General features: G+C 53.4%; 1 protein-coding gene and 1 pseudogene across 1 annotated transcript; both read left to right on the top strand.

Moving 5' to 3' along the window:
* Nucleotides 1–1,034: 1,034 nt before the first annotated feature.
* Nucleotides 1,035–3,333, top strand: TLX3 (T cell leukemia homeobox 3). Its single transcript, XM_044240949.1, has 3 exons — nucleotides 1,035–1,596; nucleotides 1,952–2,195; nucleotides 3,123–3,333. Exons 1-3 carry the CDS (start codon nucleotides 1,035–1,037, stop codon nucleotides 3,331–3,333), a joined length of 1,017 nt encoding a protein of 338 aa, XP_044096884.1.
* Nucleotides 3,334–13,524: 10,191 nt separating this feature from the next.
* The window catches only part of LOC122892275, a 31,660-nt pseudogene continuing 28,511 nt past the window's right edge, over nucleotides 13,525–16,673 (top strand).

Below are 16,673 nucleotides of genomic sequence, written 5' to 3'. Positions count from 1 at the left end.
CCTGTCCTGTCCTGTCCAGTCCATGATGCCCCTCGCCGGCCTCAACAGTCCCCGCGGGCATGAACGGAGCAGGGAGGGAGTAGTCCAACGCCAGGCTGGCCTGCCGCAGGAAGGACTCGCTGCTCCGGTTACCCAAAGAAATCCGGCTATTTGCTCGAAAGACGACCAGCCCCCGCGCCTCGCCACTCGGGCATCCCAGGTCCCCACACCTGCAGTGCCATGGGCGGGTTCCCACAAGCGACTACAGACCCCGTCCAATCTGCAACGAATTTCGAGGGGCTGGATCCCCTCTCCCCACCGGGTGACCCTGGGTCCCTAGACCAGCCGGGCCGGGCACGCGTGGGCACCTGTGAATCACACCTCGGTCCGCCTGGCGAGTGCCAGGGAATGTCTCCAAAGTGGCCCGGGCGGGGGTGAATTCTCCCCACGCGGGTCGGTGTCCTCGCGAGTGCGGAGCGTGCTGCGGTGCTCCCCTCACCCCGCGCGCTGGGAACGCGGAGCTTGCGCCGGGAGGTGCGCTCCTTTCGTTGCTCCGGTGGCGGTGGGGTGTCCAAGACGCTTCCGCGGATTCCACAGGGTCGCTCCGGGCTTGCAACTCCATTGTAATTGAAAGAATTCACATGGTTTGGTTTTTACCCAAATGAAAAAATTTGGAAGAAAACGGAACCCCCCTCAGCAAACAGCAATCTCAGCAGCAGAGCGCCCTAACCCGCCCCGCGCTGCGGCCGGAAAGCGGCCCCGGCCGGCAGGAGCGGGGAGCGTCTGCTAATTGCAGCTTCGTTAGATTTCGGGTTTGGGAGGCTGCGGTTCGGGCGCTAATATCCGCCGCCCATTATCCCAGCTAATAAATTTGACCTATTGTTCGTTTGTTAAAATGATGTCACCTTGGAACAGTCCCTAAGCTCCTATTTCCATGAATTAGGCCTTTATTGAAAGCCGGGAGCCAATGGGAGGAGAGAGGCTTGTTGATCGCAGCCAATGGCTGCGGCGGGAGAGGAATTAGCAGCGGAAACTCCAGGTTCGGTTCAAGAAAGATGACACAGAGCCTGTCGGGCCCGCGCACTCTTGGCAAAGTTTCAGTGCAACGAGAGGCGCCGGGCGCTCCATGGCCGCGCCGTAACACGGACCCAGCCGCCTCCCCGCCCAGCCCAGCCCAGCCCTTCCGCCCGCCCAGGATGGAGGCGCCCGCCAGCGCGCAGACCCCGCACCCGCACGAGCCCATCAGCTTCGGCATCGACCAGATCCTCAACAGCCCGGACCAGGACAGCGCACCAGCCCCGCGGGGCCCCGACGGCGCCAGCTACCTGGGAGGGCCCCCCGGGGGCCGTCCGGGCGCCACGTACCCGTCTCTACCCGCCTCCTTTGCCGGCCTCGGCGCGCCCTTCGAGGACCCGGGATCTTACAGTGTCAACCTGAGCCTGGCGCCCGCCGGCGTTATCCGAGTGCCAGCGCACAGGCCGCTGCCCGGGGCCGTGCCACCGCCTCTGCCTAGCGCGCTGCCCGCCATGCCCTCCGTGCCCACGGTCTCCAGCCTGGGCGGCCTCAATTTCCCCTGGATGGAGAGCAGCCGCCGCTTCGTGAAAGACCGCTTCACAGGTGAGCAGGGCCAGCCAACAGGCACCGGGCCTCGGCCCTCCCGGGGCCAGAGGCGCCGCGCCCTAGGTGCTCCACTCTGGGAAACGGTTCTGGAGGCCCAGGCGCGGCGGAGGCCTCAGCGCTCCGCGCGCCGGGCAACCGCAGGGGGGAGGAAAATCAGGGAGTTTGGGGGAAATAAGCCTACGCCCAGGGGCAGAGGAGAGTGTCTCCCGCCGGGCTTGGTGCTGCTGGGGACGCGGGGGACCAACGAAATAACGGGGCACTCTGTGCTCCACCGGGCGACACGGGGTCCGCATGGGGCCTGAATGGCAGTGGAGCCGGGCTGGGCTTCAGGGGCCCTCGTGTGTCTCCGCAGCTGCGGCGGCGCTCACGCCCTTCACCGTGACCCGGCGCATCGGCCACCCCTACCAGAACAGGACGCCGCCCAAGCGTAAGAAGCCGCGCACGTCCTTTTCTCGGGTGCAGATCTGCGAGCTGGAAAAGCGTTTCCACCGCCAGAAGTACCTGGCCTCGGCCGAGAGGGCGGCGCTCGCCAAGTCCCTCAAAATGACGGACGCGCAGGTCAAGACCTGGTTTCAAAACCGGAGGACCAAGTGGCGGTGAGAGAGGCCCGGCCGCTTGCACCCGCTCTTCGCCCGCCCCGCGCCTCAGCCTCGCGCTCCCCTCATTCTCTGCTCCCCGCTAACCGCCCTCCCAGGGCTGCGCTTCCCCACTCCTTCCCAAATTTTATCTCCCTTCTCTCCTTCCCGCCGGCCTGTGTTTCTTTCCCTTCTCTCCCGCGCCTCGGCTTCTCCATTCTCAGCCGTGTCGCTCTTGTGCGCCTCTCCAACTCACCGTGTTTTCTTCCGACTCTGCGCCCTCTCCGTTTCCTCTCGCTTGCACCTCCACCAGCATCCGCCCCACCCCACCCCGGGCTCTTTCGCACTCCCCTAATCCTTCCCGCTTGCCTTCTCGGATATCCGACAGTCGGCGCGGGCTCCGTATTCCCCCTTAAGCTCTCCATTCTGACTCCAGCCCCGTTTTTATCCGATCCCTATTTCCATCCAACCCGTGAACGGCGAAGCGATCTTGTTTGGGAAGAGAGGTTCGGAAAGGGCCTGGGAGAACTGGGTGAAGCTGACCCGGCCCAGGGACACAGCGCGGGCAGCTGCAGAGCAGCCCTCCCACCCGCGGACCCTAGCGACCTGACTGTCCGCAGGGTCGAGTCAGTTAGACGCACGCCATATCCCTGTTACCCCGCAAAAGAAACATCTTTGTTGTTGGCGAGGCCACAATACCCGGACGTGCAGGTGGGCGGCGGGCTGAGTCCCCTCCCAGCGACCACCCGACACAAACAAAAACAAACGATGCCAACCCACTCCCTGGACGCGCGGCCCTCGGGCGCACCGCGCCAGCAGGGGTACAGACGGGTCCTGCGCCTCGAGGCTCCCGGCTGGCCTCCGCTCCCGGGAGGGCTGGGGGCCCCGCCGGCGGCCCCGCAGTGCCGGGTGCATGACGGTGCTGTCCCTCTCCCTCCCTCGGTGCAGGCGGCAGACGGCGGAGGAGCGGGAGGCGGAGCGGCAGCAGGCGAGCCGGCTCATGCTGCAGCTGCAACACGACGCCTTCCAAAAGAGCCTCAACGATTCCATCCAGCCCGACCCTCTCTGTCTGCACAACTCGTCGCTCTTTGCTCTGCAGAATCTGCAGCCCTGGGAGGAGGACAGCTCCAAGGTCCCCGCCGTCACCTCTCTGGTGTGAGCCACCAGCGCGCACAGTCTTCAAGGATCGCCGCCCTTACCCGGCGGGGTGCCCCGGGCCCCCAGCGGGCTGGGGTGGGGGGGGCCCGAGGCCGAGAGGTAAAGGGGCCTCCGAGCTCGACTAGGCCCCGGGGCGCGGCCGCATCTCCGCCGGCCGCGGAGGGGGCTGGGCCCGGGCTCCGCGCGGCTGCACAATCCGAGCCCCCGCCCCGCGCCCAGTCCCGCCCCAGGCCCGGGCCTGACAAAGAAAGCGCCTTACGTTTCTCCGCCCCTCGCCCGCACCCCCCGGGCCGGGCGCCTGTATTATACTTTGTACTTTTGCCCAAACGTGTAAATAATAAAAGTTTTGGCTTTTTTCTTTAGAAACCGGCCACCTGCTTCCCCCGCGGGGGCCGCTGGAGGAGGGGCGGCCGACCAGGTGGCTGGGGGGGAGCGCCAGGGCTGGGGCACCCTGCGTTTAGGCTGGGTCCACTCCTCTCCTTTTCCGTTCCTTTTATTTAAGTCGTTTTATTTAATAAAAAAGTTAGCTATTTCACTTAACGCCGCTTTTATTTCGTTTTCGTTCCAATAATGCTCGGCGAACCCGACCCTGCGCCCCACCCCATCTGCGGCAGAGGCCGAGCCGCGGTGTGCGGGGGCGCGTCCATCTCTCCAAGCTTCGTCGGTTTTCAGCTCAGCTCCAACTGCGGCCCGGGGCCCCGGGGAGGATCCGCGGTGCAGGTCAGTTCGTGCCAGCTGCGGGCAGTTTGGGTGCCGGTGGGGTGGGGCGGACTGGGAAGGGCACTCAAGGCCCAGAAGTCGAAGGTCGGCGCCAGGCAGGGTTGAGAATGGAAGCCCCACCCCCGGCGGTTACTTAGGTTGTCACAGGCCAGACTCACCTAGGGTGTGAAAGGCACCGTGACCTCGAACTTCTGAGAACTCAGAACCCTCCCCCCCACCAAACCAATGACCTCCTCTTTTTCCAGTGAGGTCTCAGGCCCTGGGCGGACCCAAGGACTGGCAATAGGGGATCTGCGCGCACTGTGGGCGGGCTGTATGCACAGAAACCGTGCACGTCCCGAGTCTCCAAATGCTCCTTGTCTAAGGCGAAAGCTCGGGGCACAAACCCAGAACAGCAGCACCCTTGTGGATTACCTGGGACCACAGGTGGGGCGTGACTTCATGTGACGTCACCGCAGCCTGGTGGCGTCACTGTTCAGGAGAGGGGCGGGGCACCCGGAAATCTTGGAATACAGAGCCCAGGTGTGAAAGCAGCGAGGCCCAGTCCACCCAGCTTTACCTCGGCTGAAAAGCTGAGTTTCAGGATCACGGGATGAGCGGTGGGTGGTCCCTTCCAACAGGACACACACTCGAAGCGTTCGTGAACATTTCCTCTTGCTCCCTCAGTTTTCTCCCTTTTATTCAGTCTTTTAATTTGTTTTTGTTTGTTTGTTTGAATTCTGACCTCTCCACTTCTTTCTCCAGGATATTCTCTATTTTCTACTCTATTTGTTACTTTTGGTTTCCGTGTTACTGTAACTTCTGCTTTTCCTTTACAGCTTTATGATTCCTTATATAGTTCGTTCAGTATTGCTTTTAGTTTCCGTGACTCTCTGTCGTCTCCTGACCACCCTTCTCTCTCCATTTCTAAATCTGCCGTCCTCTGTCTCTCTCTAGGTTTCTTTCCCAGCCTTCCCTCCTTCTTCCCTCCTCTCCTTTTGTTCTTTTTGTTTTCTTTTTCCGGTCTCAGAATCTCTTTGCGCCTAGCTTTCTCTGTGTCTGTCTCCGCCGTTCCCTCCATGTCTCCATCCCTTCCTCCTGACGGGGTTCCCATTAGCTTCCTGAGGTGAAACAGTTCTGGGGCTGTCCCACAGGCCCCACCCGCCTCAGCACACCGCCTTTTCCCCAGGCCAAGCGCCACCCTGCGGGCTCCGGTGTTTGGGCAACTTCGTTGTATGCGGGCTGTGGGATTGTCTACACTGGCAGGGCTCAAGAGACAGCAGGGAGTCTAAGAAACATGGGCAGAGCTCCTATGGTGGCTGCCTTCATCTGCGCCTCCAAGCTCCACTAGCCCGGACTTATAAACACCCCCAGAGAGGGACTAGAGGGACTCAGATCTTCAGGTATTTTCCGCGGGTGGTTTCTTTAAATGATTCTATTTTCTCCACTAAAAAGCGTGAGGAATGCCCCCATCGGGATGAGAACCGTTGACCTTCCAGAATGGGGACTTGGGCATCGAAGAATGACCTTCTTTCCATTTGCTAGCCAAACAGCCCCTTCCTCAGGAACTGGCGTGGCTTTCCAATTTCCTTTTTTTCCTTTTTCTCTATAATAAGGCATAGTGGTTTTGTTTTTCTAAAATATTTTTGTGGTTTTGCCAGGATGGCCCTTAATTCCTGGGCCTTTTCAGGGAACACACAAGCATCTTTTTCTTTCTCTCTGGTGCCTCCCTCGAGCCTAAGGTCTTTGACCCGGAAGCCCGCCTGGGGTCTGCGTTCAGCCAAGCCTGGGGATGGGAACCTACCTAGTCTTGCTTTGGCTCTCAGGGACGTCAGTATTTTTCCCCACTGGCGCTTTTGCCCTGTCTGAGCGCTTCACCCCAGCCAAGCCTTGCCCAGAGACTAAGGGTCCATCTCAGTTCAGGGGCTGAGTCCACCCGAGCCGGACAGGGTCTGGACTGTGTCTTGCCCTCACCCACCCAGAGCTGTGTGGGTGCCCCCAATGGGTAGGACAGATTGCTGGGTGATGCAAGGGTGTTTAGTGTCCAACCCCATCCTCCCCTTTTACAAAGCCTGGAGGTTGCCTTTTACATTGTGGCCATGCAGGACTAGAGCCCCAGGACGCCCTGCTAAGGGTCACAGCTCGCACTCCCCACCGTCTGGAAGGCCGTGGTGGCGCAGAAATATCCAGATTAGGTAGCCGTCTCTAAGGCTGAGTGTAGGGGAGGGAATCTGGAGTAGGCAGGAAAGTTCACATGAACGCTTTCTTGGCGATTCGCTCCCAACATTAGGCCCCACCTCTGCCGGAGGAAGCAGCCTTGGCTCCAGAGGCAGCGGGTACGTGTGGACGCCCAGCCTCACGGGGGAGGGAATTAAGGAATAGAAGCCCAGGCCTCTGGGTGAAGGCTGAAGACCGACTCCTTGCGCTTCCCCCGGGGCCGTTCCTAACCTCGGTTAAAGCGTCTCTAAAGCCGTGCCCATTTTACAGATGCAGGACTGGGAGACAAGGGTCAGCTTGTCTGCCTGCGCGGACTCTTCTCGCGGGCTCTCCTCGCGCGTTCGTTTTGGGAGTCCACCAGGCAGGGAGGTCTGGGCCCCAAGCGTCCGCCAAGAGGGGTGAGGCTGCCCTGCCCAGGGGTGAGGAGTTAGGCTGGTCTCAGTTTTCCCTGGGAGGCTCCAAAGCCGGTAGAATCTGGGAGGACACGGCCGATCGAGACACACACACACACACAGAGAGAGAGAGAGAGAGAGAGAGAGAGAGAAGCTCTGGGGCCGGCTGCTGGCTTCCCTCAAGTGGGGAAGATTCCCTTTCAGCAGCAGCCTGTCCAGAGCCGGCCGGGGACAGCGAGCTTTGCACGCAGTGTGGTTTACGATGACCCACACAGCATTTCTGCGGGGTTTGGATCCCCCACACCACTCGCCAGTTGGTAAAACGAAGGCTCAGAGAAGTTCGGAAATTGGTTGTGGGTCGCGCGTCTGCAGCGCACCCGCGCTTCTTATTCCCTCAAACCAAGCGCTCCCTCTCTAATACATGGGGGTAAGGAGGGACTTGGCCTAGTGAGGGCTGGGGAGGCGGCCTAGGATGCACCAGCAGCCACCCTGACACGAGGCCTGGGGTTATCTGTGGGGCCGAAGGACTTTCCCACGCCCCGCTTGGGCGCTGGACGCGGCGCGTTCCAAGGGCACCAGCGACTCTGGGCTGCCCGGCTAGCGCATGTTTGCCCTCGGAGCGGAAGCGGGAGCGGGAGCGGGGAGACAGCCGCGCCACTCCAATCGGCGGTGAGACTAGCGAGGCCCCGCAGCGCCCCTGGGCTGCGCAACCTTCTCTTGCCCGCGGCGCTTCTCGAAAGCCGAAGGACGCGGCCTGGTCCACGTCGGGCGGACTGCCCGCTGCGCCTTTCCCGGGTCAAGGCCCGGCGCAGTAGAAGGCGGTGCGCGTGCGTCTCGCCGCAGTCTGGCAGGGCGCGCCGGGTTAGAGTCCTCAGAATAAGGTCTCCAATCTCCCGCTGAGACCGCCCCGCCCAGAATGGGTCGTAGGCTGCGGCAGCGCTGAAGGTTCCTGGGAACCTTCGCTAAAATCTCAACCTCGGCTTCGGCGCAACTAGAGCACAGGGCGGCGGCGCGGTGCGGGCGCCGGCATTCGGGAGCAGCGAAGGGTTCTCCACCCTCTGGGCGGGTTTCCTAATGCGGAGCGGCGAGGGCCCGCATTTGCAAGCATCCGCTCTGTTTTATGCATCTCCTCTCAGCGACGTCCAGACCCAGTCGCACACTTTCTTGTGGTTCAGAAACTCGCAAAACTCTCACGGACTTGCCACGGTGATCGGCGCCTTCCCTCTCGCCACCCACCCGCGGGCTGTACCAAGTTCTCCGCTCAGCTCCGTCACGTTCTTCTGTATGGCCCTGAGCGAGTGGCTTTGACTCTCTGCGCTTTGGTTTCCGCATCTGTAAAATGAGGGCTATAGAGTCACTAAGGAGTCTTCCAGGGAAAATAAAAGCCCATGGCTTATCGTACAGTACAGCTGATTATCAGCTTATTATGAGAATAAAAGCATTTAAAAATATATTTGTGGATTAGAAATCTAATTAAACGCCTACTAAGAACGTAGGTGTTTGCTCAGAGGTGTTGCTCTGAGAGAGGAAAAGGCAGGAATAGGACCGTGTCCCCCCAACTGCAGTCATCTCTCCTGTCATCACTGTAAGTAGAGTCGTTGGCAGAGACGTCAGCCCCGAATTTAGGCCTGGTTTGATGGGTTAGAAGTGTCAGTATCCTGTTGTTACCTTGAGATGAGTGGCCACATCTGTCACTTTAGTTAAAATGATCCGATAAAGTTGTTCTCCGAAAAGTGTCAAACCCGCTGCCAGTTAATGAGTTCGTTATTAAACTCCTCTCCCAGTTGGTGTGGAGAGGAAGTGCGGTGGAAGAAGGAAAAACACACCTGAACAGAATATTTGATCGGAGGTTTTTGCACCTTCCAACATCCTAGCGATCCCCCCCCAACAGTCCTGTGTTCCCATTCTACAAAGAAAGACATTGGGGAGCCGGAAAGGCAGGGGACTCGCCCAGGTTCACCTCGGGCCACCGAACTCAGCTCTGGACTCCAAGCTCTTGGCTTCGAGCCCATCTGGCTGAGTTGCCACCCGGCCACAGATCGCAGCCTATTAAAGCCCTACCCGCTGCAGGGTCATTAGAGAGATTTGTGCTGACCCAGACTCCCCCGATGTTAAAGAAGCCAGCTTTCATGCTGGCCCGCTACCTGGGATATATTGGCTTCGCTATCAAACCTTATTGATCGACGGATTTATCTGGGACACGCTGACACTCCGGAAGGCCTGAAACCTGGGACAGCAGCGCACCCTTTGCCTTCTTCGCCCCCAAACCAGGAAAAATTCACTCCTTCCTCCTGCCAGCAGAGATGCAGCCAGCAGGAAAATGCGGAACGCTCCGGAAAAGAAACAACCCTCTCCAGTACGAATAGACGAGACCCGCTGAGCCCCTGGGGCTGCAGAACGGGTGTGGGCTCAGAGGAGCACCCGTGAATATCCAGTATGCTAAACAGCACGTTCGCATCTGCTGTCTGGGGCGCCACAGCTGGCACACTTTTGTTCCTAGGAAGTAATGGGACTAAGGAGGAGGGGTAGGGGGAGAGTAGAGAGGAAACCCAACTCCAAGAAGACGGGAAGACGCGAGGGTGGGGAGAGGGCCCTGGGAGGGGTTGCCTTCATTAAGACGGGACTCTCCTTGCAAGTTATTTTGTTCCAGGGGGTGGGTGAAGACACTCCGAGCAGGGATGGGGCCCTACACCCACCCAGTCCCCAGCTCCTAGAAAGCCCCAGAACAGCAGCCCCCTACTCTCCAATAGTGGCCAGGATACCATTTGATGAGACCGGCTGCACAATCTCCTGTAATCTTTCTAAGGACCCTGGAAGACAGGGGTTACTCTAATCCCCTTTTTACAGATGAGGAAACCAAGACTGTGCAGAGTGTGACACAACATTCCCAAGTCCTCTGATGCCGGGACTTTAACCCAAGTGGACTGAGTCCGGCTCATTGGCTTTTACTCAAGAAGGTCCCTCAAAACCCCTTGATTATGAAAGCCAATATCTTCAAGACTGTCAGAGGCAATTCGGACTGATTTGAAAATTATCATTCCCAAACAACTTCAGATACAAACCAGAATACCCTGGGTTGTATTTGTAAGAATATGGTAAACTGTTATTTCTCTGTGGAGTCCCCTAAAGGTGGCTACAAGGCACGGGGTCTTCCACTTTCCCTAAGGAATTCGGAGGTCTTCCATAGCCTTCTCCACAAGCCTAGGCTAACCAACAGTGTCTAATGAGCCCCCCACGGATGCTGACACACCACAGTGTGCCCCTCAGCTTCAGACCATGAGGACTTCTGACTGAGGAAGGGAGGTGGCACTTTTATGTGGTCTGCTTCCTCTACCAAGATGCCCACAGCATGTACAGAGCTTTCATTGGACCGGGTTAAAATCTCGGTTTTACCCTCACCAGCTGTGTGGCCTTGGACAAGTCACTTTGCCTCTCTGCGCTTCATCGACCTGTCTGTACTTTGCAAGGATAGATCTCCCTCACAAGGTTGTTTTGAGGACTAAATGACACAATCCATTGAGCATTTCACCACCAGGAGCCTGACTCACAACAAGCACTGTGGTACATTTACTATACTTGAATTTTCACAAGATAAATTGTTCTTGTTCTCTTCCTGGAGAGAAGAAAGCAGACTGGGAGAATATGAGTCGCTGGCTCAGGGTCAGATGTTAAGTAACAGAGCTAGGGGCGCCTGGGTGACTTAGTGTGTTAAACCTCTGCCTTCAGCTCATGTCATGATCCCGTCATGATCCCAGGGTCCTGGGATCAAGACCCATCGGGCTCTCTGCTTGGCAGGATGCCTGCTTCTCTCTCTCTCTCTCTCTCTCTCTCTGCCTGCCTCTCTGCCTACTTGTGATCTCTGTCAAATAAATAAATAAAATCTTTAAAAAGGAAAAAAAAGTAACAGAGCTAGAATTCAAACCCAGTTATGTCAGAGTTTAGAGCCCTAACTCACTCACTCAGTGTAATATCTTCTCCTTAGAGAATCTTCTAGACTGTTGAAAATCTAGATTATTCTAAGTAAGAGTAACCAGGTTCTCTGCTGCCTTCTGGGGCTTCTCTTTACTTGGATCACTGATGATTGGCACACTGCAACAGCCCAGTACACATTTCTTCAATAATAACAGTAAGTATTTTTTCCAGAACTACTATGGGCCAGGTTGTGGAATAAGCATTTTACACAACTGATCTCATTTAACTCTTCAAACAGACCTAGAAAGTAGATCTCATTTTGACAATGAGAAATTTGAGTTAGGGGATGTTAAATAACTTACCGACCTCCAACAGGGTGTGGCTTGCAATCCAGTTGTTCCGACCCCACAGCAGCCAGAAACCCAATCTGTGCCGAGTGCTAAGTGCTAAGCACTGTCCTTGGCACAACCTTTCTATTTCTCACACAATCCTCACAATCACCTTTTTTTTTTTAAGATTTTATTTTATTTATTTGAGAGAGAGAGAGACAGTGAGAGAGAGAATGAGCGAGGAGAAGGTCAGAGAGCAAAGCAGACTCCCCATGGAGCTGGGAGCCCGATGTGGGACTCGATCCCGGGACTCCAGGATCACGCCCTGAGCCGGAGGCAGTCGTTTAACCAACTGCGCCACCCAGGCGTCCCTCACAATCACCTTTTAAAAGAGTTTCGAAACTCCATTTTACAGATGACACAACTAAGTCTCTGTCACTTTAAAGTGGATTTGTCCAAAGTCACATAGCTGTCCGACTACAGCGGTTCTCTGTTTACTGGCCGGGGATGCTCCACTCTGTTTCAGAAGTTGAGGTCTTCAACCAAAGTTGGATTGCTCCACGGAGATGGGGCCGCCATGGCTACGGGAGGTGGAGTTCTCAGATGAAATATGAGCAGCTGTGTGGCTTTTCCCACAAGGAGGCCAGGCAAACTCGCTATTTCCTGACTCTCTCCGAGGGAGGAGATGTCAGTGATATTGTGAGCAGACAGTGATGAAGCATCGGGAGGTAAGCTGAACACAGATAAACCAGGATTGGGGTGGACAAAAGGCCTGCGGTCCTGCTCTCGGCCTGCAAGTACGCAGCAAAGAGCCTTGCTAGGAGCTGTCCTCATTGCCTTCAGCTTCTCTCTCCTCTGCTTGCCTCCTTGCCCCACTACACTATTATAGCCTACCTCCCCTTCCCCCCTTTCCAGAAAGAGCTGCTTTAGATGATGACCCCAGGCCCTTTATACCCTCACGTTCAAAAGCACGGCAGGGAGCATCTTATGTTACTCACTCGAATCTAAGACTTAAAGACCAGGTAAGGTGGATTGTTTTGTTTTGTTTTTCAAATTCTTCAGGTAACAAGCAAAAGACCTTGAGCGTGGAGTTACTAAATCCTGAAGGTCAAGGTCTGGGCTGACATCTTGGATTTGTTTCTTCCACATACGCCAGGTTTGGCCAACTTCACCACACACTGTACCAGACAAGCTTCTCCTGGGCTCCATAATGCTCAGCACACTGGGCACTTAGTAGGTGGTTCAGTGAGTCCTGGCGACTGTCCTACCCACAGCTTGAGCAGCTCGGCTTGAGCTGAGTGGCAGCCAGCAACCCCTCCCTTTCGGGCTGTGCTTGGTAAGCAGAGGTCAGAGTCTGAGGCTTCTCTGCAGGAAGAGCACCATGAAGAGAAAGTTGAACCTGCACTTTATATAGTTTAAAAATGATTTGTCAATGGCGACAATTTACAAAAATATATTTCTGTTGCGGCATCTCCCAATCGCTGGAATTTATGGCTTCATCTCTTGGATTTGAAAGCACACCCGCATGCTTTGGCAAATGGGAAAATGTATGAACAATTTGTTGGCTTTTTTTTTTTATCAAGTTTCCCCAAATATGTAAACTCTGAGAGCGCCTTATTCTTTTTAAATGATCATTCATTTGTCTCCAGACTCTATCTTTTGGCACAATTTATTACTCTCTATTTCAAAAAACTTAAATGCATTTTGCATATTAGCACGTAACTCTTGTTCCTGTCTCCTCAGTTGTGGAAAGGGCTGGATTGCTTTTATAAAGAAAAAAATGGCTAATAAAATTGGCCTCAGCACCATTGCTCTGCAATTCTTATGAACAGTAAAGTGGTACTTACCGTCATTGATGTTAAAAGCTATTTCTAAATTATGGTGCCATTTATTATCTCTAGTGTCCAAAGTAAGTTTAAATGATGCTTATAATTCATGTTTTACCAAATTTCCTTTTCCCCCCGAGGATACCTCTGATTAACTTATGCACATTAAAGCGCTTTTTAAATTCTTCTTTTATTGCCATTATGCTCTGAAAATCTCAGCGATTCTCAAAAATGGGTAATAAACTTGAGATAAAATGCTGCAGTTTTAGATCAATGCTGACATATCACTGTGGTGATTTCTACAGAGCTAAAGTGATAATGCTTCATATTTACGGAATATATACTAGGTTATTACTACAGTATTACCATTTTGTTCTAAGATGAAATGAGTAATTTACCAATTTATTAAACTGTTACATTTAAGTATTGCTTAGGACATTACCACCCCAATCTGTTTACTTAGCTTGAAGAGTTACCATTAAGATACCCTGTTTATTTAGGTAAAATTTGTAATCATCATGCCTTCCATTAACCAACTTATTTTTCTGCAAGGCTAATTGTCTGGAAATGAGTTTCTTCTTATTTACTGTGCTACATTCTGCTTAGCTGGCTAAAAACGTCACCCCAGCAAGAAGTGCTAGGGAAATTAATAATACATACAGAGAACAGTTTTAATTAGTATAATACCAAATGTTAATAAAAGATTTATGATGCCGTTAAAAAGTTCTAACAGAAGAGATCTTAACAGCTTCAGGCTCAATTTGTCAGGAGAGGACGACCCTCTTGTGGGAGGCCAGATTTGGGTGATTCTCAGAAGATGCTGGAGCTCCGGGGAGTACTGGCTGGAGGTGAGGGGCTCTGCTTCTAGAAGGGGTTTGCTGGGAGCTGAATAGAACGGCTGTTGAATGCCAGTTCTAACTTGAAAGACACCAAGTTTTCTGCAAAGTAGGAGAGGACTACAGGCCAGCCTCAGGCCCTTCAGAAACATTTCCTGGGGCACCATGGTCTTTAGGGAGTTGGGAATAGGACTGTGAGAGACTGGGATTTGGGTAGCTCACAAGCTATGGGGAAAACAGATCAACATGGAACTAGGAAAAGGATGAATGATATTCCCTGAGTGTAAGCCCTTTGCTCACATACATCTAATCCTTAGAGTGGACAGCTAGCATTATCCTCATTTTTGGGGTCAGTACGTAAAGCCCTTGGGAGGGTAAAGCCCTTACCCGAGGTTATGCTGCTAGGGAGTAGAGCAGAATTTGAACCCAGGTCACTGGAAACCTCGCAGCACTGACTCCTGCAAGGCAATACTCCATTATTCCCCTGTGCCTTTGTGCACATGACGTCTGTCAGATGGGCACCCAGACCAGCAACTGGATGCTTCCATTTTTATCTGGATAAGTTGGTGTGCACTCGTCCTTCCTCTGTCCTGTTGCCCCAAAGGAGCAGTGCTCTTTTTTTAAAAAAATATTTTTATTTATTTATTTGACAGAGAGAGAGAGAGTACAAGCAGGTGGCGTAGCAGGTAGGGGGAGAGGAATAAGAAGGCCCCCCCCCGCTGACCAGGTAGTCTGACATGGAGCTTGATCTCAGGACCTTGGGACCACGATCCGAGCCAAAGGCAGTCGCTTAACCAACTGAGCCACCCAGGCACCCCAAGGAACAGCGTTCTTTCTTTATGTGCTCATCTTCCCTCCTGTGACATGAGGACAGGAGCCATTTCTTACGTTCTTTAGATCCTTGGTGCCTGGCACAGTTTAGGTTTTCTAAAAAGATTTAAGAGACCAGGGGGAAAATGAAGTGAAAAGGAGAGATGTATAAAACTTCTGTTCATAGTGTTCAGGAGAAATAGTGACTTGAGACACAGATTCTATTGGGTTGTAGGACATCATGCAGCACCCCCCCTCCCTGCCACCAAGTCCACACAACCCTGGCTGAAGTACAGGAGGCTGTTTTTAGTGCCCACCTCCCCGGCCCCCAAGAGCCAGGTCTAAGAGCAGAGGCAGGAACCCTTTATAGGGTGAGCTGGTTCTTTCCTAGCACGCAGAATAAAAACCTGACCAAGCCAGCTACTTTCCTAACACTGTCTCCAATTTGAGAAACTCCATGGGATGAGGAACTTGCAGGCCAATGATTCCTTTATCTCACTCTTGGTTAAAAGAGAAAAACAAAAAACAAAACCAACAATAGTTCTGGGACAGAAGTTCTCCAGGATATGCAACAATCAATACAGCCTGGGCTTCTTCAAGAAAAAGAAACAAAAGGGGCGCCTGGGTGGCTCAGTTGGTTGAGTGTCTGCCTTCGGCTCAGGTCATGATCCCAAGGTCCTGGGGTGGAGTCCCACATCGGACTCCCTGCTCAGCGAGTAGCCTGCTTCTCCCTCTCCCTTGCTTGTGCTCACTCTCTCGCTTGCTCTCTCAAACAAATAAACAAAACCTTAAAAAGAGAGAGAGAGAGAGACAGAAACAATATCTGAGACCAGTGCCCATGTCTGAGGCTCACCTGAACCCCTCAGTCTTCCCAGCTGTTCCCTCTGAGAAGGGATTTTGGCCCTTCAGTGGATGAATGGGTAAACAAAGTGCATTCTGTACTCACAATGGAATGTTTTCCAACCATCAAAAGGAAGGAAGCACCTATATCCTACAAACATTACACTAAGGGAAAGAAGTCAGGCACAAGAGGTCCCATGTTGTATGATCCCATTTACATGAAATGTCCAGAAAAGGCAAATTCATAGCGACAGAGGAGAGATTGGTGGTGGCCAGGGACAGAGGAAGGGAGGAATCATGAGTGATTACTTAATGGGTTAGGAGTGTTTTCTCTGGGCTGATGAAGAATTTCAAAACCAGAGTGAGGTGGTGGTCGTACAACATTCCAAGTATGCTAAATGCCACACCAAACCGTACAGAGTAAAACAGTGAACTATGTGTTATGTGAATTTCACCTCAAGTATTTTTTGAAAAGGCACTTAAGGAATCCTAGCATAAGTGTCCAAAGCTCCGTGTACCTGCGTGTTCATCACAGCAGTGGTTGCAAGAAGGAGACACTGGAATGGCCATAGGCCCGTCGTTTAGAGATTGGTCACCGAGAACGACGTCATTCATACTATGTAATAAAAGACAACCATCAGGGGCGCCTGGGTGGCTCAGTGGGTTGGGGCCTCTGCCTTCGGCTCGGGTCATGATCCCAGGGTGCTCGGATGGAGCCCCGCATCGGGCTCTCTGCTAAAGGGGAGCCTGCTTCCCTTCCTCTCTCTCTGCCTGCCTCTCTGCCTACTTGTGATCTTTCTCTGTCAAATAAATAAATAAAATCTTTTAAAAATAAATAAATAAATAAAAGACAACCATCAAAAGAATGAGAGAAATTGATAGCCACCAGCTTGGAAAGATGCCCGCAATGCACTATTAAGTAAAACAAGTGAGTTGCAAACTCACATGTGTATGACATCCCAGTAAAAAAAAAAAAAAACACCAAAAACCTACCTGCTGGTGTGCCTTTTATCAGCATAGGACCAAAGTCTGAGAGGTTTCGCTCTGGTTCCTGCAGAGGAAATAATGCTGGAGTGGGAGGAGGCTTTCATTTCTTACTGAATTGCACAGTCATTTGTACTGCAGGGTCATTTGCAAAAACAAAAGATTTTTGGAAGATAAATGTTTTGAATTAAGTCAAAAGCTATAGTAACTTCTAAGAGGTAGAAGAGTGGTGGGGATAAAAGAAAATGACCCGGGGCGCCTGGGTGGCTCAGTGGGTTAAGCCGCTGCCTTCGGCTCAGGTCATGATCTCAGGGTCCTGGAATCGAGTCCCGCATCGGGCTCTCTGCTCAGCAGGGAGCCTGCTTCCCTCTCTCTCTCTCTGCCTGCCTCTCCATCTACTTTTGATTTCTCTCTGTCAAATAAATAAATAAAATCTTTTAAAAAAAAAGAAAAAAAGAAAAAAAAATAAAGAAAGAAAATGACCCGTAGTCCTGCC

The sequence above is a fragment of the Neovison vison genome, chromosome 1 (genome assembly GCF_020171115.1).
Source record: "Neovison vison isolate M4711 chromosome 1, ASM_NN_V1, whole genome shotgun sequence".
NCBI lineage: Eukaryota > Metazoa > Chordata > Mammalia > Carnivora > Mustelidae > Neogale > Neogale vison.
This window is presented reverse-complemented; position numbering and strand designations above follow the sequence as displayed.